Source organism: Pituophis catenifer, unplaced genomic scaffold, assembly GCF_029215685.1.
Source record: "Pituophis catenifer annectens isolate HBS135680 unplaced genomic scaffold, rPitCat1.0.hap2 SCAF_1, whole genome shotgun sequence".
In the NCBI taxonomy this organism is placed as follows: domain Eukaryota; kingdom Metazoa; phylum Chordata; class Lepidosauria; order Squamata; family Colubridae; genus Pituophis; species Pituophis catenifer.
Window position 1 is genome coordinate 253,258,952 of NW_027256881.1, and position 27,877 is coordinate 253,286,828.

Sequence of the window (27,877 nt, forward strand, 5' to 3'; positions counted from 1 at the left end):
TGCAAGTATTGTTGTCAGAGTTCCTTGCATAAGAAGTTCACCATGGGTGAAGAATAATCCTAAAAAGCTTTCTCAGAATTAAATCTCACTATGTTCTTTGAAATTAGACACGTTATATCTAGTACTGTAGGCTGTTTGCCTCTTGGTTGTGGGACAATTAAGGGCTGAGACCTCTTGAGCTCTTATTCTGTTTGTGGGCTTTTTGGATACACTATCTGATTCCCATAGAAAAAAAAGGGTTGAGTAGCTAGGCTTCTGATCTCATCTAGCAGAGGTATTTCCATATAGGTGTTGAAATATATAACAAGCAAAGCAAGAACAAACTTCCAGGGATTGCAAATAATTTCTACTTTCTAGATTCAAGATACCAGGAACTCCTGTTAAGATTTAATTAATTAGAACTACAGATTTAACCATACAAACAGAAGTATTTGAATATAATTTCTAACAATCCCAAGAAGTAAAGTAGCCATCCAGAAATCAAAGTTGAATTTGTCAAGAAAATATTAATGGCAGTCATCAGAACCAGCTTAAAACAATTAGTTATGTAAAGGCAATAAAGCATTTAGTTATTAAATGAGACTGTGCTGTATATATTACTTGCAGGAATCTGACAACTGTACTTGTCTAACTTAATTTTTTCGGAAATGAGAATATTAAGCAAAAATTGGACTGGAAGCAGAACCTGACAGTGCCAGACGTTACTCAACATAAACTGCCAACATTATTTTGTATCCCTCTAAGTTATGAACTTGTTACAAATTCAGATCACATTGCATAGATCAGAAAGCTTATTATGAATGTGTATTGTCAGAATGAAGAATAAATATAAGGCTAGATAAAGATAAATAAATAGAAAGCTTGGTATAGTAGCAGCAGTTATCTGCAATTCCACATGCTCTCAGTGTCCATATGGTCCTCCATCTAGCCCCACTAGCATTTTTTAGATAAATGTCAACCTAGTAAGCATCCAGAATCCACTGTGAATTGCTCCACTAGTGTAAATGATCAATCACTGCTGCTGCAACTAAGGAGAATCATCCAGAGAGAGCACTGTATCATCATCATGTGAGGATATACTTTCTCATTTCTGTTAACATTTTCTCCAGAAATACTCTATTCTAGGTTATATCTGCCAAACAGAGACTAGGTGTGGAGTAAACGAGAAATAAACATTAGAAGATAGCCTTGCTTAAAACAAAAAACAAAAAAACTAAACTAAAAATACCCTGCACAAAATGTAGCACAAAATTTCAGGGGGAAAAATACTCTACAACTTGGAAAGTTAAATGATCTTATTTGTGTTTATTTATTTTTAATTACAGTATTTACTATTAACAGCATTTATATGGTACCTTAGCTTCAGGACACTATCAGTAATAATAACAAATATTCAAATACAATTCCTTTGCCAAGAAAGCTGGGTTTCTCCTTAAGATCATAAATAAGACTCGTTGTATACACTATTTATGTATTAAAGAGGTAACATACAATATCTTTTGGTTACCTGGCTCATTATAGAATAATAGAACTGAAAGAAGCTCAGAAACATTTTTCCTATTTTAGGTTCAATACAAGATCTACAATGCAAAATGCAAGTTCAGCATTCATAATAAATAGTTATGATATCCCTGCTTAGGTGCGTCAAGAGAAGGAGAGCCCATTAGCTTCTCCTTTTATGAATAGATCATTTCTCTATCATGGAATCTGATTGAAATCTTCTCCCCTGAGATAGCCACACTTATCCTAGTAGACAATCTCCTTGTTTAGCAACTTCAATCTGTTCTTTAAATCAAAAGCAAAGGAGAGAGAGAGAGAGAAAGAGGGAGGGAGAGAAGGAGATGTGAAAAACATTGGTAGCTGACATCCCATTTAGATAAATTTCCCTCATATAGCTGTGCCAGCATTACTCTCACTCTGGAGTATGTTGTGGTCAGGAGCCATGGTTAGAATGCAGTATTGCAGGCTGTACCCACAGTCATGAGTTCAATCCTGACTGGCTCAAGGTTGACTCAGCCTTCCATCCTTCCAAGGTCAGTAAAACGAAGTCCCAGATTGTTAGGGGCAATATCCTGACCTTTGTAAACCGCTTAGAGAGGGCTTTAAAGCACTGTGAAGCAGTATATAAGACTAAGTGTTGTTGCTATTGCTACATTAAATTTGATTCTAAGTACACATTTTGTGCAGAAAATGTTTTTTTCAATTGCCATCCTATTTGAGACAGTCACTAAACAAGGTAGCCACTAAACAAGGAGCAGCTGTACATTCTGGAACGACTGAGAATAACATCTTCTGCATGGCATATAATTGAAATAAAGCTAACTAACTCCATGAGCTGAATTGATTGCCAGTTGGCTTTCAGGTCCAATTCAAGATGCTGGCTTTATAACCTTTAAAGCCCCTTCATCGCATGGGACTGAGGATTATCTGAGGGACCATTTTTCCCAGTTAAATCAGCCTGCCTCACAAGATCTGGCAGGGTAGGCATTTTGCAGGTACCATCAACCAGAAACCTTCACCATGTGTCTTCTCTGTCTCAGTGCCTATTTTATGGAATGTTCTTCTCCCCAAAATTAGACTTTTCTAATTCTGAATTTGCTTTTCAAATTCTGAAAAGCCTTCAGGACTTGGCTATGTTGTCTTGCCTGGAACTGTGGAAGACAACACTACAGGTCAACTCCAGACAAATCACACGTGGCCATCAAGTGCAGAGGTAGTGTATACCAAAATGATACACTGTGCCTGCTGCTGTTCTGCATAAGTTTGAACCCCCCCAGTCAGGTAATCATCTCCTCTGCATGGATGACATCAAGATCTATGTCAGGTGGATCAGTGAATCACTGTCTTGTACATTCTTTGCATACAACTTTCATACAATTTAGTGTCATCCATGAAGAACAGGTACTGTTCGTAGTTCCACTTTTGAACTTGTATCCATATCCAGTCCTTATGATTATCTGACTGAGGAGGTTCAAACCTATGTAGAACAGCAGCAAGGACACTGCATCACTTTGGCATATGCCACAGCCGCACTTGTTGGCCATTTGTGTGAGCTGTCTTGAGTTGACTTCTAGTGTTGTCTTCCACAGTCCCACTGAGTTATTAAGGAAGGTTGTTGGTTTCATGTTGTGTGAGAAAGAGATTAATAAATAAGTGAACTAACACAAAACCTTGTATTTTTTTCCTTTTTGAAACAATTGTTATGATGTGCTTAGCATTCCAGAATTTAGTACTTTAAAAAAAAGATTGATAATACTCACCAGTAACCTCCTGCAGTAGCCAAACCTTCTGCTGCCATCTTCTCCAGTCAGCATGAAAGAGAATGTTTCACTGCAACAAAAATTAGTACATGTTGTAATCTATTACAAAACATAAGGCCAAGAATAATGCCTCTGCTTTTTCTTTCAACTAATCATATTTTTCTTCAGATTCAGATGTTGTCAGATATCTTCTAATCAGATAAATCTTGTGAATTATCTACCATTTTTGTTCAGGTTTTGGTATTAACCAGACAATATGTACTTATCCATGTGTCAATAAGTATAGTATTGAAAATGAGGTGCAATGAGGAAATGCCTTATATTTCCTATTTTAAAATTAATTCAAATTTTATTATTACAAAATGTAGTACTAAACATTTAGTCAATAGAAATATAGCAAAAGTAAAAGAGGCAATCCACAGCTCAGACATAGCCCTTTCTGCAGTCCTGCAGGTTTCCTTATTACAATTTGGCCATGCTATAGTCTAGTCATCATTAGCAAAAAATAAAACAGATTTGTCAAACCTCAAAAAACATTAACATTAAAAAAAAATCCTCCCCAACAAGAATCAAAATGGGGGGGGGGAAAGAAAGAGACAAAAGTTCCACTTCTACTGCTGCCAGTGTTGATTGCCAACTGCAGGTTTATGTTGCAAAAATAATGGTTAATAGATAATAATTTAAATGCAGTACAATCCTAAATGGCAAACTCTATATAGCATAAACTACTGTTAAAAAATCTAAGAAATGGAAGAGAAACTCAGGGTTTCAATTCCAAATTAAATAATTAACAGTTGCATTAAAGTTATGACTTTCAAAATCTATTTGTTCAAATATTCTGGCTTTGAAGTAAATGCAAGAATGGTTTGAAAGCTGGAAAAGCTTCATAATTCTGTTCCTAACTTTTCAACTAAGTGAGAACTGGATGAGGAGGAATAATATAACAGAAACTATAGAGAGATGCTATTAGTTCCCTAGAGTTGAATACAAGGGAAAGCATTGTGCAAGCTTGGTTACTTTGTAAAAAGCTAGTACTGTGGTGATGGGAGTGCAGTTCACCTGTTATATTCAGATACTGGATTCCAGTCTTTGGCATCTGGAAAACAAAACTGAGGAATGGCTTTGAGTCGCTCTTCAGCTTCCCGAACTTGTTTTGTGGGTCTTTCTAGCTGTGATTGAAGAAATCAACATCAGCAGCATTTAGCACAGACTCAAATTCATCTTTTGAAAACAACATTAGGAATTCAGAATTCAACAGCATAATATTACTTGCATCATTCTCCCTTCCTGTACAGATAGCTACACTCATCGTTTCTATAAGCCAGAGGTTCAGGCTTAATGATGTCACAAAACAAAGAGAAGTAACAGAACCAAACATTTCAGCAGTATTTCTTTTTTAGGAAGATTCCAATAATAAAAACACTCTATATTTAATACCTTTGTCACTCACCTAAATAAGACCTCTCTCGCTCCCTCTCCCTCTCACATACACACATATAAGATAGATAGATAGATAGATAGATAGATAGATAGATAGATAGATAGATAGATATAGACATACACACACATACCACACACACACACACACACACACAGCAGTGCTCTAAATATCATAGTAGAAACAGACATAACAAGAAATGAAGTAAACGGATCTTGTGACAGTAATCAAGAAATTACTCATAATTAAAAGGAATTCTTACTTTTACCTTTGGAAACTGATATGTGACTTCAGGAAGGTATGTATTTTTGGAGGGCTTCTTCTTAAGAGAAACCACCACAAAATACTCAAACAGTTCACGTTCCTGCCATTCAATTAACTCCAATTCCAGAGTTCGATAACTAGGAGCCCTCTTTAGCATTGACTGGATGTGGACAAGCCGCTGGGTATGAGCTAGCATTTCCAAAAAACAAGAAGCATTAGCTGGTGGTTGTGTGAATCATCTGAAATTGTGAGCATTCAAGAAGTCCTTGAAAAGAACCATACATCATCAAAACCAGGCATGTCTAATCTGTGTCCCATGGATCACATGTGGCCTGGGCCACAAGTAATACAGGCCCATGAGACCGTAAACTTTTAACGTTATTATGTGAAAATCCTCTATGAGGCCCAGGCAAGCCAAAAGGTTGGATAACCACGATCTAAACAATTAAACACCCTCAATCAACTCCACAGCACCATATACTGTATAACAGATGTCATGCCTAACATTTCCCAAACAATTTCTTAATTAATAAATAAAAATCAAGTAACCTTACAATCAATAAATAATCCATTCTATATTTTAGTGATGTTTTTACTATGGTAAGTACTAATAATTTATACATTACTAATTATGAAATCATTTCCAGATTTCTGCAGCTACTAACCTTGCTATGTTTATGCACAATTTTATTAAACAAGACATGTATGCATATGTAATCTGTTGGTTATGTTTAAAACAGAACTATAGGAATTGAGAGGTAGTTTGGTGTAGTGATTAAGGCACCAGCACCAGACTAGAAAGTGGAAGACTATGAATTCAAGTCCCTCCTTAGCCATAAAAGGTGGCTGGGTGACTTTGAGCCCATCCCCCGCTCTCAGCCCAACCCTCCTCACAGGGCTGTTGTGAGGGCTGGAGAAAATTTTCTCCAGGGCTGGAGAAAATAGAAGGAAGAAGGTGTGTTGGATATCTTCACTAACTTGAGTTATCTATAAAAATAATAAAGGTGGTATTTTGTTGGGGGTGTTCCTTGGAACCCTGACAGATGGAATACAAATAAAATAAATAAATTGATTGATTGAACTTAGAAATCACTTTCCACAAAACAAAACAAATGGTAGTTAAGACTAGCTCAGGGACACAGCACATTATGGAAATATTGAAATTTTAAAATCATTTTTCCAGCTGGTTAGAAAAACAAATGGGAATGAAGAAGAGAGTATCTCTCCAAGGCAATATAAGTCACATGTCAGGATTTATTAACTGCAGATCAGACATGTAGAGGTCAGTATTTCAGTTTTATATGATAGTTTTGATGGTTCACTGATTATATAGAATATATGCTCTCTATATATTACAGCAAGATCCAATAAACAAGATATTACTTTTAAGGGCAATTAGTAACAAACATACATATTACTATTTTAATAATATCACTCCATAAAATTAGCCGCAACACGTTGCAGTTTTACCATCTGTTTCTGCTGTACCTAAAGTTACACATACCACAGTGATCTGCATCAATCTCAGGCCAGAAAATTTATTTGAAATAGAAGAAAATCTGGCATTAGTTGGGAAAACAACTCCATAAAAATATATTTACTGGCCAGGTGAGAGAGTGTTAGATAGATCTGACTGCTGGTCAGCAATGGCATCAAAAGCAGATACAGGAAAGGAGAAGTGATTGTGCCCAGTTATTTCACAATGTTTTCATTTTTTAAAAAAGAAGTCTAAAAATGGACAGTGTCTCAGTCAATATTTTTTTTAAAAAAAAAAAATCAGTCCTTCAGATTGGGGAAGTTTCTTCATGGCTAAGAAGCTGCACAGGACTAGTATAGTGCTGAAAAGCACGTGCTCATAGCTGAGAAGAATTTAATCCAACTTAGTTGAGTTTAGTGATCAATTTGTTTTTACCCTGGATCAGGTAGAAGCCATATGGAGCTTTTGGCAGTCCTGATAAGCCAACCTTCCCACAAGTTCTTGCCAGTGGCAAAATAATGATTTGATGTGCTATATGTTGTAAAATAAGTTTATGATATTTAATGCAACGGTATTATTTCCTGTAATAATATCTGTTAGGAGGAGACGAGGAATCCTAAAACCTAAAGGGACTGAAATGTTGGCTCCTGCCAATTCTTGTGATGTCAATGCATCACCATTATGGACCCCTGCAAATCAAAGGGCAAAAATAATGAAGTAATTTCATGAAGAAATAATTTTCTGCTTTAGGGAGGCTTCTTTCCTTCCACTATATAACTGGGGGATAACATTACTGGTAAACTTCATAAGTTTACTATAATGATTACTAATACAGTACTGTAACTCTTGATTATATCCCAGAGGATATGTGCAGGGAACTGCTAGAGTGAAGGGAAATTTATTTCATTTACAGGGTCCTTTCATTTAGCATATTCAAAATGTTTTGTGCATTTAAGAAAACTTCATACCATTAATTTCTGATTGCCCATGTTATTAGTTATATAATCTAATATTTAGTATTAAACTGAGAACATAATTTAAATGGAAAAAAGCAAGTGTCATCACTAAAACAATATAACTCAATACTGAAGCTGTCATCCCTTCGAGATTTTGTAATTTTACGACCATGGCATAGCATTAACTGTTTTAAAGCTGGACATGATTCAGCATTTTCTGCAGAATACAGCAATTAACCACCAAACAGCAGGTGAGGTCAGGTCCCAGACAGGCCTCTTTACAAATGTTTCTTAACTCAAATATATCTATTTCCCACTCCACCCTTGCAAATAAAAATGTTTTATGCATCTACTACATATGAAGCTCTGAATTCCATCTGGCAGATGAATGGATTATTTCTTATCCTTTGCAAAATCTGTTCTACTCTTAAAACTGAGTTTTTGCTTTCTTGAAGTATTTTGCCCTTTTTGATCTAGAGTTCAAAGATATTTGATTTGCATCTTTTGAAATAACAGCAGCACAAGGTGAATTAAATACTGTGACTTAATACACAGTATATTTCAAAATAGCTGAAAGACGTATAAACAATTGTTTCCAATTACACAAAACCACATACAAAAGTCAATTTCTTTTATTCCATTGCTATTTCTAGTCAAATTAGTTCTGGTTACTTTTTAATATTTTAAAAGGAAGAATAATTCTATCTATGAAGCATGAAAGTTGATGGCATGCAGAACAGTCATCCCTCTCCTAAGACGTCATGAGTTCTCTGAGGGGAAAAAAACCCTAATCTTGTCCCCAACCCAATTTTATTGGGTTATAATGTATTTAGGAAAAACAACTGATGAATTTCTCACCTTTAAATCTATCATCTGAATCACTTTCACTCTCACTGTTTTCATCTGAAAAAGAAATGAACACGTGCCAAAATTTTCTTTGTAGAAAATGGTTCATGATTTGCAAGTGTTTAAGAAAAGATTGCTTCAGCATGTCTATGCTGCTTTAGGAAACATTTAGAAAACTGTTTTGATGTTTCCCATCCAAATTATTTAGGTATTAAAAGAAGTTGTGCAACATTTTAAAGAGGAACCTCTTAAAAGTTTAAATTGGCTGAGTAATATCAATTAATAATATGAAAAATGCCAGTTTGAACAAAACGTCAGGGCTATCACAGTAGTCAAACTGTGATTCATTCCAGCAAGCAGCTTTCAAGAAGTTCAAGGAAGAGGTGTACACTCTAGTTAAATGTTCTTAGACAAGCAAACTACTACACCCACACCACCAGTTGCTATGAGGAACAGCCACATCTACGTGAGCACTACCACATAGGTCTCCCTTCATCAGGAGCAGGATTAAAGTTTCATCCTAAAGCTACAGCTACATACCTTCGGAATAAGGTTCATTTGAAGTTTCTGACATTTCTTCTACATCGGCATATATATACACAGGCAGAATTCAAATAAATGACATAGGCAGAATTTAACAGACATTAAAAACATTTCTTTGGAAACAGTAAGGACATACAGTCTAGTTAATAAATCCTGCTATTGTATTTACGTGTTTCACATAATAAATATATAATTGAATATATTGGTTCACCATAACCACACTTGTGGACTACCACTGCAGAAATTTTAGTGGATAAATTCCAAGGAACAATGAAAACCAGCTGCTCCTTGCTTTACACAGTACAGATTTGTGAAGCTACACTAACTTTCCCAGGTTACTCCAGAATTAGTAATTGGGTGTATGCAGTGGTGGGATTCTGCCGGTTCTAGGTGGTTCGGCCAAACCGTTTGTTAAATTTCTGGCTCGCCCCGCCCCTTGCCAATAAATAGTGGGGGCAGGGTGGAGCGAGGGGCGGGTGAGCCAGTAATTTAACAAACGGTTCGGTGTTTTTTTGCAATTTATTGGCCTCGCAGCACACCGAACCGTTTGTTAAATTGCTGGCTCACGCGACCCGCCTCCCACCTGCGCGGCATCAGCCTACCCTAGCCCATGGCTGGGCAATTGTGGCTCTTTTACAACCTGTGGACTTAAACTCCCGCCTAGCCCATTCTGGGGAATTGTGGAGAATTCTGGGAGTTGAAATCCACAAGTCTTAAAGCTACCAGGGTGGGAGACATCTGCTGTTACATGTAGAATCCTTTCAAACATGAAGATGGCCAAGCATCCTCCTTGAGAGACAACAGTTGAACATCAGGAGGGCTGTTAGAGGGCAGGGCTACATTTGGAAATTTTTGCATTTTTGCAGATGGTGCAATACGATCTAGTGTCTGCAATGGAGAGCAAAATCCGGCTTCTTCTCTCCGCTGTAAGTGCGGCATCAGGATTCCACCTTGGTATATTTGCGGCACAAGGCAGCCCTCATCTCCTGCCGCTTGGGATTCAGAGCGGTAAACAGCGTCTGGTTCGGGGAGCAGCCGGATTTTGCTCTCCATTGCTCTCTTGGCCCCCTGCAAGCTCTCGTCTCTCGAGGAGCACTCCCTGAAGTGGTGCAGGAAACTTTGGTTGGACTTCTCGATAGATGAGAGTTTGCAGGGGGCCGAGAGAGCAATGGAGAGCAAAATCCGGCTGCTCCCCGAACCAGACGCTGTTTACCACTCCGAGTCAGCAGGAAACGAGGGCTGCCTTGCGCCGCAAATATACCAAGGCAGAATCCTGATGCTGCACTTACAGCAGAGAGAAGAAGCTGGATTTTGCTCTCCATTGCAGACATCAGATCGGCCCCCTGCAAGAGAATGAGAGAGAGAAAGTGGGGGAGAGTGGGGGGGAGAGAGAGAAAGAGAAAGGGGGGAGAGAAAGAGAATGAGAGAAAGAGGGGGAGAGAGAGAGAGAAAGAGGGGGGAGAGAAAGAGTGGGGGAGAGAGAAGGGGGGAGAGAGAGAGAAAGAATGAGAGAAAGGGGGAGAGAGAAAGAGAGAGAAAGAGGGGGAGAGAGAAAGAGTGGGGGAGAGAGAAACAGGGTGGAGAGAAAGAGAGAATGAGAGAGGGGGAGAGAGAGAGAGAAAGAGGGGGGAGAGTGCCTGAAGGACCCTATCCCGTCACTGGGAGTCCAGGTGCTTCAGCAAGCAGTGCGCTGGATTTGTATTAGTGGTCCGCAAAATTTAAAAATATGAACTTGGTGGTCCCTGAGGTCCAAAAGGTTGGGGACCCCTGCTCTGGAGGATTTAAGTAGCTTAACTGTGCTTGCTTGCCAATACCAGAATTACAGAGTTGGAAGGGACCTTTGGAGGTCTTCTAGTCCAGAGATCTCCCATCTTGGCAACTTTCTCTGCCTGGGCCTGATGCTTCCTGAGAGGCAGGGGGTCTCTCCGAATGGGACCCCCTCCCCAAAAGGCTGGCCCCAAAGCCCTAGCTCAGCGGTCTTCAAACTTGGCAGCTTTAAGACTTGTGGACTTCAACTCCCAGAATTCTCTAGCCAGCATAGCTGGCTGGGGAATTCTGGGAGTTGAAGTCTGCCAGGCTTATAGTTGCCAAGGTTGGAGATCTCTGGACTAGAAGATAAATGATGGCATAAAGGATGACCGGTCAAAAGTGCGAGGACCTGTCAGAAATCACTTTTTTCAGCCCTCTGGGTAGGGACTACTCCAGAGGGCTGAAAAAGTTATTTTTGACTGGTCCTCACACTTTTGACCAGTCCTTGAACTTACGACTGTCCTCACATTTTACGTTTTGAGCCCTATCTTGTCACCGTGGTGAAAAGAAGTAGTGGTGAAATGACTGACACGGTTGTTAAGAATGCTGCAACGGGCATAAATGTGAGGATGGTCATAAGTGTGAGGACTGGTCAAAAGTGCGAGGATCAGTCAGAAATGACTTTTTTCAGTCCTCTGAGTAGTCCCTATGCACATAGGGATGCCCACCCGGTCACATGATCAGCTAGCCACGCCTACCCAGTCACATGATCAGCTAGCCACACCCACCCGGTCACATGACCACCAAGCCACACCCCCAACTAAGCCACGCCCACAGAACCGGTTGTTAAAAAAGTTGAATCCCACCACTGGGTGTATGTACTGTAACTGATGCACTCAAGGACTTGCATCAGAAAATATAACTTAATTCATATATCCCTCACATGCAAAGGAACAAGCATTTAATCTTAAAACTTTTGTTTTTGTCATAGGAAATATTGGCATCCGAACTATCTAACAAATCGCAGTAATTTCTGTAACTGATGATCAACACTTTCCTATAAATCCAAAAGATTTCTGTGCTATACCTCGCAGTGATGCAGTTTCAATATTGGACATTGAAAGCTTCTTCAATCTTTTCTTCCCTCTTTTTGCACTATAGATAGAATTGATCCTCTGTACCAGCTGTAAAAGAAGCAAAGAACCATTGGCACTGCATACAGAAATTCAGGACAAACATAAATCAAGCAGCAATTCTCTTTCACTTGAAGCTATTAAAATTGTTAAATATAAATATGAGAAATAGTTTCATGTATTCAAAATTTATCCAAAAGAGGTTCTACAATAGGTGTTCCAAGATTCAATAGAAGGTCATAGTATATGGAAGTGACCCAAAATGTTGCATAGTTTCAGTCAGGCTAAAGATTGTTTCAAATAATTTCCAGTATTTCCAGTATTTAATTTCACTGATGGATTGCTTGACTGATTATGTGCCAAAAGGTTGGTAGGACAGTCCTTCTCCAGGGTGATCTATCCCAAGTCTGGCATTTCAAGTCTTCCAATTACCACTGTAATCAATTCAATTTGTCTTACTGTTCTTTTTTTCTTTCTTTCCTTCCATTTTTCTAGCATTATGGCCTTATCCAAATAATTATTATGCATAGCAATACTGTCCCTATTCACACGGCACATTTAATTGAATGACAGGGGAGAGCTTCTCTTGTGAACACAAAAACGAGATCAGTGAACCCAACTAATTAGCTTTCAATTAGCCACAAATAATCCTGGCTCTTTGGGGTTAAATGGATATGAGGTATGTCGTTTCAACAGCTGATGGAGAGTTATTTGCATTCAAAGTAGGAAAGGTAGTTCACATTCTGAAATAGTTACTCAATCTACAACTGAGGAGGAAAAGTATAAAATAATCCAATAAATACAACACACAGTTTACTTACAAGAATAATTCAAATATCAGAACATGGTTCAGAGAGAGAAAACCAAATCTTCTAGAGTTGCAAGAAGACTACAGTGGCCATTACTGTACCTTTGGGACTCTGCGAGCCCTGCGTGCAGATAGAAGTTCACTGGTAGTACTCAAACTGTCATCATTCAGGCTAGAAGGAGAGGAAGGAATGCCAAGCTGGGCCAGCAAGAGCATATCATCATGGCTGTGCCTCTTGGGTAAACGTGGCAGGCGATGGCTTTTCCTTTCTGACCAGTTTCCAATTCTTAGGGACTGGCTGCTAGGCTTTAAAGGTAGCTAAAAAGAAAGAAAATAAAATTATAGCTACTGAAATAACGAAAAGGCCTGGCTGAATGCTTAATTAATAGAAAATGAAAAATGTTGAATAGAAGCTAACAATCTAACACAGCTGCTAAACTGCTACATTAGTTTTATTGATTGATTGATTGATTTCTATAGCCACCCAATTCAACCAACTGACTTTGGATGGCTTACAATTTTAAAATGATAAAGCAATTAAAAACATTAAAACAGTAAAAACACCCACAAAATAAAAAAAAAAACTACAAACAGCAGCCGTGATGATTAATCAGCTAATACTAAAGCTAAGTAACGGGGCCTTTAACACGTTCTGAGCCCTGGGCCTGAATAAATAGCCAAGTTTTTAAAGCATTATGAAAGGTTAATAGTATTAGGGCCATTCTAATCTCTGAGGGGAGAATATTCCATAAAGCAACGGCTACAGCAAAGAAAACTCATCTAGTTCCTGCCACTCAACACTCTTTGGCTGATGGGCTCTGCAGATCCAATCTGTTGGATCAAATTGGATGGTTAGAAACCCATGGAAACCCAGTCCCAAGTCATGTAGGCTTTTAAGGTGACAACCAGCACCTAGAAACACATCAGCAGCCAGTGCAGCTCATGGAATAGTAGTGTTACATGTGCTATGCATATGCCATTATTTACTGGTTTGCAGTGACCCCAGAATCCATATCATACAAAGTTCCATTCTACTCTGCTGAGATTAGATCCATGTGGAACATTGTAACTAATTCTGGGCACCATAATTCAACATGGGCATAGATAAATTAGAGTAGGTTCAGAAAATGGCTACAAAAATGTAAACTGTTGGAAATCAAGCTCTGGAAAGAAACCTTATAGAAACTCTGGGTCATTAACTTATAGAAGAGATACAGTAATTAAGGATGGATACATAGCAATCTCATATCTGAAGAGCTCTCAAATGGAAGACAAAGTGAACTTATTCTTTATTGCTCCAGAGGCCAATACCAGAACCCATGAGGAAAGAGGTTCACTATATTTTTTTTAAAATAATCTTTATTTACATTTTCCATTAAAAACAAACAGAAAATAACAACACACCATATAAATAACATACAACACAAAAAACATCACAAGTGACAAACAAGTAAAAGGTGCAGCTAGCACCTTAGCCACTAACTATTCAATATAGTATTACAATCTAGGGGAGATAGAACAACTTATATCTCTTTATATATCAATTAGGTCTAACCGACCTCACTTTCCTTGTATAATATAGTTTTCTCCATAACTACTTTTCCTCTTCTGGATTGGGTTATGATTTTCTCTTCTCTAGCCAAGTATATAATTTTTCCCAGGATAAACATATTTGTGTTTGGTCTCTCTCTTTTAACTTCTTGGTTAATTTATCTGCTTCCGCACAGTCTAAAATCTTTTTTATAACTGCTTCCTCTGATGGGATATTTTGATTTTTCCAAAATTGCGCGTATGTCAATCTTGCCGCCGTGATAATGTGGAGAGCTAAATACCATAGATCCTTCTTAATCTTATCTGGTTTGGAGCCAAGCTGGCATGTCTCTGGTGACCATTCAATTTTTTGATTTAAAATTTCATTCAGCCATTTTTTTATTTTTCCCCAAAATTTTTGTGCTTCCGGGCATGTCCACCATTGATGATAGTAAGTGCCGAAAGAGGTTCACTATAAACATCATGAATAACTTCCTGATGAGTTGAGTATGAGTTGTCAGTCAGGCTGCCATATGACATGAAGTGTTAGGCTCTACTCTATGTCCACTACTTCCAATAATATTTTAAATGAGTTTCAGTGAATGTTCAATAAAAGGAATTTGTTAGATTAAAGCAGCAATGACATGGAATCAAAAATTGCATTTTAGCATTAGTATAAAGAATTGGGAGTACTGTAGGAATGAGGCTGCATGGAGTGGAAGTACAGAGGAATCAACAACAGAAAATAAAGCAGGAAGTAAAGCAAATCAATAGCCTCCCACCGACTAGTTCGTTCTCACAGGGAGGGACTACTCAGGGTACCGTCAGTCAAATTATGTCGACTGGCGACTCCCAGGGGGAGGGCCTTCTCTCTGGGGGCTCCAACCCTTTGGAATGAACTGCCCCCGGAGATACGGAATATCCCTGATCTCCGTGCTTTCTGCCGTGCCCTCAAGACCCTGATGTTCCAACAGGCGGGACTAAACATACGAACATGTGAATGATTTTTTAAATGTTATCTAATTCTGGGTTTTATTTAATTGACCAAACTAAGTAATAATTTTAATTAGCAATTTTATGATGTTTGTGTGTCTATATTTTTCTTGACTGTACACCGCCTTGAGTCCTACGGGAGAAAGGTGGTATAGAAATATAATAAATAAATAAATAAATAAATCATTAGATACTAGCAGTGGTGGGTTGCCCCCAGTTCGGACTGGTTCTATAGAACCAGTAGTAAAACTGGCGGGAGGCTCCACCCACTGACCCTGATGTCATTAGACGCGATCTGCGCATGCGTGAGTGATCCTGTTGCAAACCGGTAGTAACCCACCCTTGGATACTAGGATTTGAAAGCACAGATTCTATATGCCCCTCTCTGAAGGAGATGGACAGTTTAGAAATATGAAGGAAGGAAGGAAGGAAGGAAGGAAGGAAGGAAGGAAGGAAGGAAGGAAGGAAGGAAGGAAGGAAGGAAGGAAGGGCCTTTGTGGCGCAGTGGTTAGAATTCAGTATTGCAGGCTAACTCTGCCCACACCCTGAAGTTGAGGTTGACTCAGCCTTCCATCCTCGAAAGGTTGGTAAAAAGCGGATCCAGATTGTTGGGGGCAACATACTGACATTGTAAATCGCCCAGAAAGGGCTGTAAAGAACTATGGGATGGTATATAAATCTAAGTGCTATTGCAATAAAAAAAATAGATAAATAAATAAGTAAGTAAACAAGCACTATTGCATAGGGCATTAAAAGGGCAATTAGAACTTCCTGTTTTAGGGCACAGTTCCAGATTCTGCTTTACAGAGTCTTTGAAACAAACCCTTGAAGAAGAGGGAGACAGATAGTTATTATCATGATAGTTATGTATTACTTCCCATGTTAGGGTCGATACACTAACCAGTTGAAGGAAACAGGAGAGGATGTGTCATTATTTCTGTATGATTTTTTGAAGCAATTCATTCAGAGGTGTGTTTCAGCAGGTTCTGACCAGTTCTGGAGAACCGGTAGCGGAAATTTTGAGTAGTTCAGAGAACCAGTAGTAAAAATTCTGACTGGCCCCGCCCCCATCTATTCTCTGCCTCCCAAGTCCCAGCTGATTGGGAGGAAATGGGGATTTTGCAGTATCCTTCTCCTGGAGTGGGGTAGGAATGGAGCTTTTACAGTATCTTTCCCCTGTCACGCCCACCAAGCCACGCCCACCAATCCATGCCACGGCCACCAAGCCACACCCACAGAACCAGTAGTAAAAAAATTTGAAACCCACCACTGAATTCATTTATTTATTTAGTCATGCTGTACTAATTGGATTTGCATCTAACTGAATAGGCTCTTCTTATGGCACTGCTGTTTTATAGCATTCTCTAGCAAGCTTTCTTGTCTACTATCTAAAAATCAGGAAGGGTCTGGTAGCACCTTTTCATCATAAAAGGTTTTATCCCTGAAAGCATATGCCTTTTAATAAAATTGTTAGTTGGAAAAGGTGCTACCAGAGTCCTTCTGATTTGGCTAACACAGCTTTCCTCCTACACTACCTACAAGCTATAATCTGATGCTGTGAAAAACATTCCTGGTTTAATCAATGAGCTAAAAGATATTTTTTGTTACACTGAAGTTGATTTCACTTTAATTTGCTTGATTGTATATCTGATGCTTTAATAACAATCTGCTAAGAGAAATGAATCATGAACTAGCAACTGTTTTTAATGCACATAAAATAAAATAGAATATTAACAAAACTAGACTATCACCTCACATCCTTTTATGGGGAATACAAAAATACGTACAGAAAGTACGCCAAATTTGCAATGGGAGATATATTATCCTGAAAAAAATGCCACAAATTCAATAATATCTTTTTCTGAATAGAAATTCATGAAATACTGCTATAACTCTTTTATTTCCAAAGCTAGAATCAATTGTTCATATACTTCAATCTATTCCTCAGACATATACATCAGACCTCAAACAATAGCTGTTTCAATTCTTGAATGACACTTGTCTAGTTTCAGAGGAGCTGAACATTAAAGTTCTTTTAAATTTAGAAATATAAAACTGAACAGAATCAAGAAGTTAGGCCAGATACATATTTAATGGTTTTACAATAGGTTATTGTGTGTTAAATGCTTCATACTCTTCCAGGTTACTGAAGGCATTTCTTTGGAAATACAGTACATCCCATTGTTTTCTGTTAAATTTATCTGGAAATATATCATATTGAGACATTTTAATATACTTAAGATTGGAATGGCTATTATAAAGACTAAAAACGGGTTTGGGGAGATGAGGAGTAAAGCAGCTGATTATGGAAAATTTTGCTATGTTCTATTATTTCCCAAGCTAATTATATTTTATTAGTTGCTATTTTTAGTATCTTCATAGAGCACATTAAGTAAGAGAGGACTGCATATAAATTATAGAAAAAAAAATGAGAAACCAAACATTGGTTTTTTGTTTAATAGAGGGCATTCAATAACTAATTCTGGGAATTACAAGTTGAAAAAAGTTAATATACAGAATACTAACAATTTCACAATACTATACCAGTATTTAAAAAAGAACAGCAAATAAAAAGTTAATACATATTAAAGATTTTAGATTAAAGATGTTAATGTCCTTCTTTTCTCATGTCCCTTTCTCAGTTTAGTATACTTATATGGTTAAATTGTCTAGCTATTCTCCTGTTGCTGATCCTTTTTGCAAGAAGAAAATAAATACCACGCTCAACAACATACAGTTCAAACAAAACCCAGTGCACTGCAGTGCATTTATTATTACCTGTGGAGGTGTTGTGTACTTCCTGTCCTGTCGACTCCACATCCTGTGCAAAGAATCCAGGGAATTTTCAGAAAGCTGCTGGGATTTTCGGCCTGCATTACGGGCTTTCAGTTCCACATCCTCATATGGGTTTTCCTTGGGTGAATCTCCTTTACAATTTTTTTTTCAAGGAAAGAAAAGCAGATAGGAATGTTAAAAGAAAAAAAAATCATGTGAACTAAGAGAAAGGCTAATAGCAAACCTCCTCAGCTTCCAGCGTGACTCATCTTTCAACTGCAGCTGGAAGTACTTGGAGTAGATTTTGGCTATGAAAGACAGTGTATTTAAAAAAAAAAAAAAGATTTCACAAGATTGCTTTCTGAGCCTCTACAGCTCAAGCTTTGTTCATGAATTTAAAACACACACACACATTAAGCACATAACTGTTTTAAAGAAAACCAGACATGTGAGACTTGATTCAGAAACGCTATTGAGTTCAGTGAATAACTGTGTATTGGATTGCAAATATGAAAACTCTCCACCCCTTCCTCTGATTAGAAAATTATACTGCTATTTATGACCGCTTGGACTATTTGGGTATAACTATGGGATATAAATTGTACATAACATTACCACAACTTTTTAAAAATCTCTTTTTTAGCCGAATTATCTTTCCCAGTATTAATGATTAGTTATAGTTAACATAAGGCATAAAGCACCCACCACACATAGAATTGCAGTATCATATTAGGATTGCAAAACTCTGGATGACCATTAGAGGACACCAAAGGACACCAAACAGCTGCAGGATATTCTGACACAAAGAAAAAATATCTCTATTCTGAATCCTGAAAAGTGAACTGCTGCAACTATTGGTTCCCTGCAAAAGAAAACACTAAAATAATTTGCCAAAGCCAGATATTTACATGAAAAGAAAAATGAGCCATTAAGTATATATTGCAATAAACAGCTTGAATCATCAATAAAAATAAAGGCTTAGGCCTTTATTCTAGGTATGCAACATTTCTTAGATTAAAAAATGGATTACATTATTTGGAAAGGTTTTCACTTAGTTAATATGTAGTATCCTATCAGGTGAAAATACTAATGTTCATTTTGGAATTCTGGAGAATATTTAGAAATTCAGAGATATGTGGGCACCTGTATTTTTCCAGAAATGTACAGAAAATCTATTATCAAAAAACTTAACAGCCATACATTCAAACACTAACCTTGTATGCTCTCTCAAGAAGTCTACAAACACGGCATTACTACAATTAGTTCCCCACTGTCAGCTAGCTAGGGAAATATTCTTTTAGGGATGAATAATTCTGTCTTTTTACTGATTACCTTCTTTAAATGTAAGCAAAAACATTATCATTTATGAACACTACAGCAAAAATGCTTCATACCATTTATTTATATGCATATGCACTTTTTTTCAGGCACAATTTTTGCCACTATTTTGTTCCAGTGAGAAACTGTATATTGTCTACACCAATATCTAAGTATAAACTCACTTTGTCTGACTTGCAAACAATACCACAATATACTCAAAAGTATTAGTGTCTTTATTCAGCCTTGGAGTTCTCTGCCTTCTGTCCCTTGTTTACCAAACCGTTGCCTCTGGTGTAAGACTCAGAGCTATCACTTCATTAAATTCAATCTTAAACCATGCATTTCAAGTTTGTCAATTTATGGAGTAGTTCCAATTTAGTATTGCATCTATATTAAGAGGTTCTATACTGATTAACATGGGGAGCACTTGCCTATAAAGTTGTCAAGAGCCAGACATGACCAGATAGTTAAAACAAAACAAAAAAGACTGATAGCTATTTTTGTATGAACCAACTTTCCCAGACTCTCAGGATTTGATGGACGTGTTTGAGTATGCATACACACACATGCTTTTGAGTCAATTTTGACTTAAAGTTTGCCACTGCCTCTGTTCTAGGGCTGAGAGAGAGGGACTGGCCCAAGCTCACTTGAATGGCTTTTTGCCTAACGTGGGACCAGAACTCACTGCCTCTCAGTTTCTAACTGATACCTGAAAAGCTTTTTCATTTTATTCCTTCAGGGATGCACATTATCCCAAACTTTGCCCATTGCCCCTCCAATTCAAAAATTTTGGAGATACCATGTTGGAGTTCTTCAATGCTGAATAATTTGGTGTCATCTGTAAACTTGGCCATCTCACTATTATCTCCAGATGATTCGTGCATGTGAAATACTATTGCTCATCCCCATAAACCAATATTTTAGGATTGTTTTAATTAAAAGGCTTGGATGGCTGCTGCTGTTGCACTACAAAATGTTTCCACTGGCAGTCCTTGATTATTATCTCAGAAGGATGGAATGCAGTTGTATAGACTGTACTGGAACTTGCAGAGTCTGGAGTAGAGACACCACCCAGCTTCGATCAAGCACAGTTTAGAGATGTATTTGCCTATTCAGCAAATCAGCTTTAATGACAACATAGTCGTTATGGGGTATATATATATGTGTGTGTGTGCAATAGTCTACATTGATATGTTTTGTCTTCCCTCCTTGCCAGAAAAATCCATAATGATGATAAACTGAGGTTGTTCCATTGATTTTGAAGGAAGTCAATTTACAGGTGCAAAGTATAGTAACAAAAAGATGATTATAAGGATTTGGCAATTGAAGTAGAAACTTATCAAAAGACCTTTGGTACAACTCTAATACCGACCGCACATCATGAGGCAAAAATTATAAATGTGTTTTTCAGAGGGTATTTTATTTATCTGCTATACAACAATGGCTAGAAATGGGGGAAATAAAAATGAAAAAAATATTTTCAGAAGCTCCAGAAAGTTGGCAATACAAACCAGAACTGATTGTATACGTTTAATTCTCTTTAAGAAGCTGCAGTCTATTATTCTCTTATCATGGAATTAGCATCATGAGCTCCACTTGACATGAATAAGATATATACAGTATGAGGTTTCACAGTGCAAGCTGCAATTTACCCAAACGTTCTATAGGAAAAAATGGTGCTTTCATTGATGGTGAAAGCATTATTTCCTTAAGCTAGGAAAAATAAAACATGGAGGGTTACTGAATTGTTTCATTTTCTGTAAACAAGCTGTAATCATATAATGCTCATCTGAATTAAACTAAATCTAGCAAGAACAATTTCTATATAGACATATAGAAGAGCTGCGTTTTGAAGAGATGTCCTTTGCTTATTTAGGAATAAGGATGCAAGAGACATTTGATGCCTTTGCTTATTTGGAATTTTTCTTGCTTATTCTTTCTTGATCTACTTTAACTTTGGCCACATAAAATTGGAATGTGGCCCTTAAAGTCTTTTCCAGAATTGCACTGTAAAGGATTCTCAGACATTATGAAGTAAACGTGCATAAATTATAATTCGGACATTTTGTTTGGCTGTATATAGAGCCTGAGAAACAGAATACATTCTGCTGGTAAGAAGAAAGAATTTTTTAAAATGTGCATTATGAGACATATAGAAGTAAGCACTATTTTTAATTTTGAAAGTCGATATGCACAGTTATTTACTTACACATGCATTTTGGCTTCTATCTTATTAATTCCTACGGGCTTATATAGAATGCCAAACATAGAGTTTGAAAAATCATATCACTCTGATTAACATCCAGTGAGAATGCCAGCCTGAGAATAGCCTAAACTTCCTGGAGTTCTAGATCTTTATTGCCTTTTGGAAACCCAGTAAAATTGGGAAGGACTGATTATCCAGGGAGGTTGATGACTATGCCATGGGGATAAAGTAAGGGAGTAAGCTATTGTAATACAATCAGCATGCTGCAGAGGAAAAATTATAATCTAGTGCTGGTTCAAGCACTAATGTTATTCATGCCCATTGTGCTGCTTCAGCATACTGAAAAATACACCCAGTCCCTTAGGACAGAGACATAGTGGAAGATGTCCATCCTGTTGGCTGTGAAATATGGCAGATGGAAAGCTGCATCTAAGCAAAACTAAGCAGTAAATAGGAGGCAACAATGAAAAATGGGACTGAGAAAAACTGCATTCCTTATATTTATATGACGTCACGGTTTTAATCTGGGAGGAGGAATTTCATGCTGTAGTTAAAGAATTTCTCCTACTTTGGCTCTCATAAAAGGACCAGATCTGGAAATAAACAACTTACTTCACAGGCAATTTCTAATACAGGGCTTCTAGCGTAAGGCTGTGAACAGATCTGAAAAATTCACAGCCTCTTCAGAAAGATAGATGTACTGACACAGGAGTGACAATGAGGCACAAAATCTGAAAACAAATGGTACCTGGAGATGGTGAGTTTTAGCGGTCTAGATAAAGTCTAAGAAATACATTCTAAAACAAACAACTGATAACTCTCTTCATGCTGCAATAAAGTGCCACAACCTATAGGTGTACAAGAAAGTTACAGACCTCCAAACTACTATACATTAGTTAAATAATTATACAAAGCAAGCCTTCTTTTGCAACTTCAATTGGAATTCAATTCCAATTGGTCCAATTGGAAACTAGATCTGAAACCTGTTTCCAAGTAATGATCGGTGCAATAGATACATTACAGCAGGTTTCCTCAACCCTTGGAACAATACCAGCCCCTAGCCTCTTAGGAACCGGACAACACAGCTGGAGGTGAGCAGCAGGCGAGGGAGCAAAAATTGGATAGCAATAGCATTTAGATTTATATGCCTCTTCACACTGCTTTATAGCCCTCTCTAAGTGGTGTTACAGAGTCAGTATATTGCCCCCAACAATCTGGGTCCTTATTTTACTGACCTTGGAAGGATGGAAGGCTGAATCAACCTTGAGCCCTTCAGGATCAAACTCCTGGAGTGAGCAGTGAGTTAGCCTGCAGTACTATATTCTAACCACTGTGCCAACATGGCTCTAAATGAAACCATCCCCTCCCCGGTTCATGGAAAAACTGTCTTCTACGAAATAGGTCCCTATTGCCTAAAAGGTCAGAGATCACTTCATTGTAGGACTGAGACTGTATTGTCTGCTAGATGTCTTTCCTCAGATGTAAGTTGTACAGATATTTTAAAAAGAAAACCAGACTTTTTTTTGTAACAAAAATGTATGTTTGCCCATATTAAGAAAAAGGGAAAGAGAGATAGAAATAGTGGAATGTTTAGGAGAGAATTGTAAGGAAGAAAGGGTGATGAACATCAGAATGGACATTAAAGTCAAATGCTCCCCCATTCAAATCTTGGTGGGACAGAGTGCTATGGAACTTTCTACCTTTCAAAATTTGCCTTTCCGATTTAGATTTCTCTGTCTAAACAAATTATACCATTCATAGAAAAAATTGGCAAATAAAATATAGCAGATTATTAAAAGAAAACATTTGTGGATGCCAACAAAACTACTATAATGAAACTTGACCATGGAAATGACTTCGGACAATGCTGGCTCCCTCAGCTAAGAAACTTGAGATGAGCACTATCCCCTAGAGTTGTACATGATTGGATAGGGGAAACCTTTACATTTATAATGAAACTATGATATACACTAAACATCTGAAAATCCTCTCCCTCCTCCCCTGTTGTAAGGTGGTTGACTAGAGATAATACTGGTGGAAATGAATAAATGACTCAATTAGGAATTAAGAGTTTCCTATGGGCAGAATGGCTGCATTCAGGCAACGTGCTTAATCTAATTATGAATTTACCCATTTTATGTGCTCACACAATACCCTGAATCATAAACCAATAAAATAGGCAAGGTTTCCACAATGCACTAAGCCAACAACTAATCAAATCAGCAACTGATATTAACCAGGCTTAGTATTCTGTGGGGACGTATCTGGGGGGAGGTTTGTTATATGTGATCCATTCATGAAATGGGAGGCCATATAAATATATTTTAAATAAATAAATGAATAATGCTAAACCCCTTTATGTACCACAACTCTGCCACAAGAGCCTGTCTCTGACCAGATAAAGGTTGAGGCTAATATAACTGAAGAGATAATTGTAGACTTCAAACAGACTTTAAAATATGTGAATGGGAGGATTGATGGTAGAAGAGTTAAGTAAAAACTCAACTTAAGTTTCAGAAACAACAAATTAGCTTAATAACTAATCAGAGGGTTAATAAATTGAGACAGCTCAAACAATCTGTGGGAATTGCTCTAAATTGTACATAGAGATATTTTTCATCATATCGTTTCATCACTTGGTTATTAAAACAGTTATATTGCCTAAAAGCTTCTGCAGCACTGGGAAAAAGAATAAAAAGAAGATACGTTCCTCTTTTTCCTCAGTTCCTCCACGCATGTCCTGTATTATTATAACTAATCTAGTAATTGTTACAATTTAACAAGTATATGCAATTTTCTTTTCCATAGTCCATTGAGGCCAAGACAAGCGACACATGGACAAAGGAATAACATTAGCTTCAGTGTCAGCTTAAGATGAATTATTGTAAATCCTCCATTTTCACACTCTTTATATAGAATAGAATAGAATAACAGAGTTGGAAGGGACCTTGGAGGTCTTCTATTCCAACCCCCTGCCCAGGCAGGAAACCCTACACCACTTCAGACAAATGAAGATTAAATGAAGTTTAATCACTTCTTAAAAACTGCTGGAGCTTTCACAACTTCTGGAGGCAAGTTGTTCCACTGATTAATTGTTCTAACTGTCAGGAAATTTCTCCTTAGTTCTAAGTTGCTTCTCTCCTTAATTAGTTTCCACCCATTGCTTCTTGTCCTACTCTCAGGTGCTTTGGAAAATAGTTCGACTCCCTCTTCTTTGTGGCAGCCCCTGAGTTATGGAACACTGCTATCATGTCTCCCCTAGTCCTTTTCATAAGACTTAACTTCATAATGTCATATGTGATCATTTGATGCCAGTACGTGTTTTTTTAGTGGAACAGGCAACTGTAAGCCTCTCTCAAGCAGTGCGTCTCCGGACTTACTGTACAGAACCTGTACAGATGTTCTAACTTCCAAGCTTGCCAAACTCTCCTCCAGCTGGATCTCAGTCAGCAGTTCTTAAATACATGGTGATTCATAGAAAACAAGCACTTGGCAAAATATGTTAGTTCTTCAAATAATGTGTAGATACTTGAAAACTTATTACTTTAAAACTCAGTATTACATGAATCCTACAGTAAATGGCAATAAGAACTTGTGAGCTAAAGAAAAAATCTGTAAAGTACAAAGTCACCATATTAACCTTGACCCCAATCTTCAGCCCATCCTAAACTCAACTGGTACCTATGATGGTTCACTTTTGAACTATTTACATTCCAGCTGTTCATGATAAGACCATCAAAATCTAATGAAAATCATAGTAAGCCACTATAACAACTGCAAAATAATAAGAAATCATACTTGAATTCTTTTTTATGCTATGTCTCATGTTGTATATGTACAGGGGGGTAGGCGGTGCCTCTGAGTCAGTTTTGACTAGTGACAATTCCTGGACAAATCCCTGTAGTTTTCTTGGCAATGTTTTTAAAAGTGGTTTGCCCTTCCTTCCTTCCTTCCTTCCTTCCTTCCAAGGGCTGACAGAGAGGAACAGGCCCCAGGAAGGTATGAAGCTGGAATCATACCTAAGGAAGGACTAGAACTCACAATCTCCCAATTTCTAAATCTGATGCCTTAACCACTGCACCAAACTATCTTTGCCTGCCATATTTCTATTGCTCTTTAAAATGTAATGAGACTCTTTTATTAGGAGCATTATAAAGCCACTAATAACAACTCAAAGCCACAACTTACCAGAATCATGACTGCTAGTATGTCACAAAAGAGCATGCAAGTTTTTAAGTTCTTCACAACTCTTAAATAAGTAAAATGTTAATAAAGCAAAAGGGTATTTATTTATTTGGATATTTCTATAACATCCATCCGTGTGCCTTTGGCGTTTAGTCATGTCAGCCACATGACCACAAAGACGTCTTCGGACAGTGCTGGCTCTTCAGCTTTGAAACGGAGATGAGCACCACCCCCTATAGTCGGGAACGACTAACGCATATGTGCGAGGGGAACCTTTACCTTTATAACACCCAACATATAGTTATCTAGATATCTGGCAACTTAGAATCTTGAAATAAGTAAATCCAATTGTTATATTTAAACGAAGGGAGAGGGAGATAGAAATCTTGCCAGGTCTCTTCTGATATTTTGGCTAGTATTAAAGAGCTATATATTACTGGTTTACTTTCCTATGAACCAACATAATCATGTTTGCTTCAAATAATTAATGAAGCCCTCAGAAAGTTTCAATTCTCAGTTATCATATTTAGTTTACATATGAATGGGAAAAGCAAACATTGTATTAGTTTTTACTAAGAATCTGCACAAGTTCAGATAAAGATCTCACCAAAATCTAGTCACATACTTAGACATGCAGAAGACATATTTTTTGTTCCAGATTTGCTTTCAGCCATCAGTTTAACAATAATTTTTTTTCCAAACTCCTGAGAGAAATTTGGAGATTACTAAGTATCTCCAAAAATAATGAACAGTATATGACTAACATAATTTTTTATTTAACTTTAGACTCAGCTTAAATAATTACGATTGGTTTGTGATAGACAGAATGGGAGCACATAAAAACCAACAAATGTAGGAGAGCTTAGGAAAGGTTGAATAATGCCAAGTCTGTCTCTAAAACTAAACAAAATCCAGAGGCTAAAAGGGACAAAAAAAACCCAAATAAAAGCCAGTTTATTATAGTGGTTAAGGTCCCGGCCTAGAAACCAGAAGATTCCGAGTTCTAGTCCTGCCTTAGGCATGAGAGCTCGTTGGGGGACCTTGAGCCAGCCACTTTGTCTCAACACAACTCACCTCACACAGTTGTTGTTGTGGGGAGAATAGGAAGAAGAAGGAGTACTTATGTACATTCACCACCTGGACTTATTTATTAAAAAATTCAGATCAAAATAAATAAGGCAGGATTTTAAAAATCTATCAAAAAATGAATAAAATTACAGTTGCTGGTGGGGATTTTTGCACAGATTTTACAATAAAACTATCTTCAGCAGTATCTGGAATATAAATTTCCCACTGGCAACACTGTTTAATTGGCTCTTTTCCCATTTTCCTTTCAATTTCAATTAATTTCTCTTTTTGTAGATTATGGGAAAGATGGATTATGCCAAGAATGCCCATTGTGTTCCAAGTCTGTTTCTTTGATATTTTGGTATAATGAATGTTCTTAGCTCCAGATGAAATATGCTTTTATAATAAAGCTAACAGTGAGAACTTTATTCATCTTTCAGAACCAGGTAGAGCAACTTTTACTTCAGAAAATTTTCCTTTCGGCCAGGTAATGTGCCATTCATTACTTTGTGTTTTTAAAATATCAGAATTGCTTTGCTCTTCTTAAACATTCTTCCTATTCCAGCTTTTTTTTACCATTATAAAGAGTTTGATTATAAAGTCTATTATAGCCATCACTGCCATTTTATATATGATAACCTGAAACAAATCACCTTGGTGGAGATTGCTTCTGAATAAAACTAACATAGGATTGCTTTAAATGACTTTATGGATTACCACAAAGAGGAAATTCAAAGAATAGAGTCTTCTGATCCACTAAGATACTATTATTAAACTAATTATTAACATACAACTCAATAAAATAGCACAGAATATAACAAAGGAGAAATATTTTTCATGATTTGGTATTAATCTTTGCAAATGAGTCAAAAGGGTGGGAATGATAACAGCCCTAGTCACCAAAGCACATTGCTATAATAAAACTTCCCTAAACAAAATGAAGGAGAAATAATATAGAATTTAATATATACAGAGGAATGGTTTCAAACGTGTTATACCAATAGAAAATAATTGGGGATTCTTTTATAGACCTAATATTAATATAAATTTTTCTCTAAAGAAGGAGGAATTTAAATCACAGTCCTTTCAAATTTGATATAACTACTGTAGACAGGAGAGGTCTTAATACGAAGAGAAAACAATTCATAATTCATCTATTTTTATCATTAAGTATTTACAGTAGTTACCATGTAGCTAATCATTTTAACAGAATGCCAACAGTCTCATAGGCAACAAGATGTATTTTTTACATTGGGTGAAAATGTTGGCTTCGGTTTGACTTTCACACACAGAGCTAATGATAATTACGAAGTCAAAAAGTATTTA

General features: G+C 37.2%; 1 protein-coding gene across 2 annotated transcripts in view; it reads right to left on the minus strand.

The window, feature by feature from the left end:
• Positions 1–27,877, minus strand: part of DENND2B (DENN domain containing 2B) — a 76,142-nt gene that overhangs the window by 30,550 nt on the left and 17,715 nt on the right. Inside the window, exons 4-10 of one of the 2 annotated variants that reach the window (XM_070957464.1) lie at positions 17,776–17,924; positions 12,577–12,792; positions 11,621–11,717; positions 8,254–8,298; positions 4,967–5,151; positions 4,320–4,429; positions 3,261–3,330 (exon numbers count right to left, since the gene is read on the minus strand). In XM_070957464.1, the coding sequence (XP_070813565.1) occupies positions 3,261–3,330; positions 4,320–4,429; positions 4,967–5,151; positions 8,254–8,298; positions 11,621–11,717; positions 12,577–12,792; positions 17,776–17,924 (872 nt within the window). The remainder of the gene's footprint in view (positions 1–3,260; positions 3,331–4,319; positions 4,430–4,966; positions 5,152–8,253; positions 8,299–11,620; positions 11,718–12,576; positions 12,793–17,775; positions 17,925–27,877) is intronic. The other variant, XM_070957465.1, reaches the window with a different exon arrangement.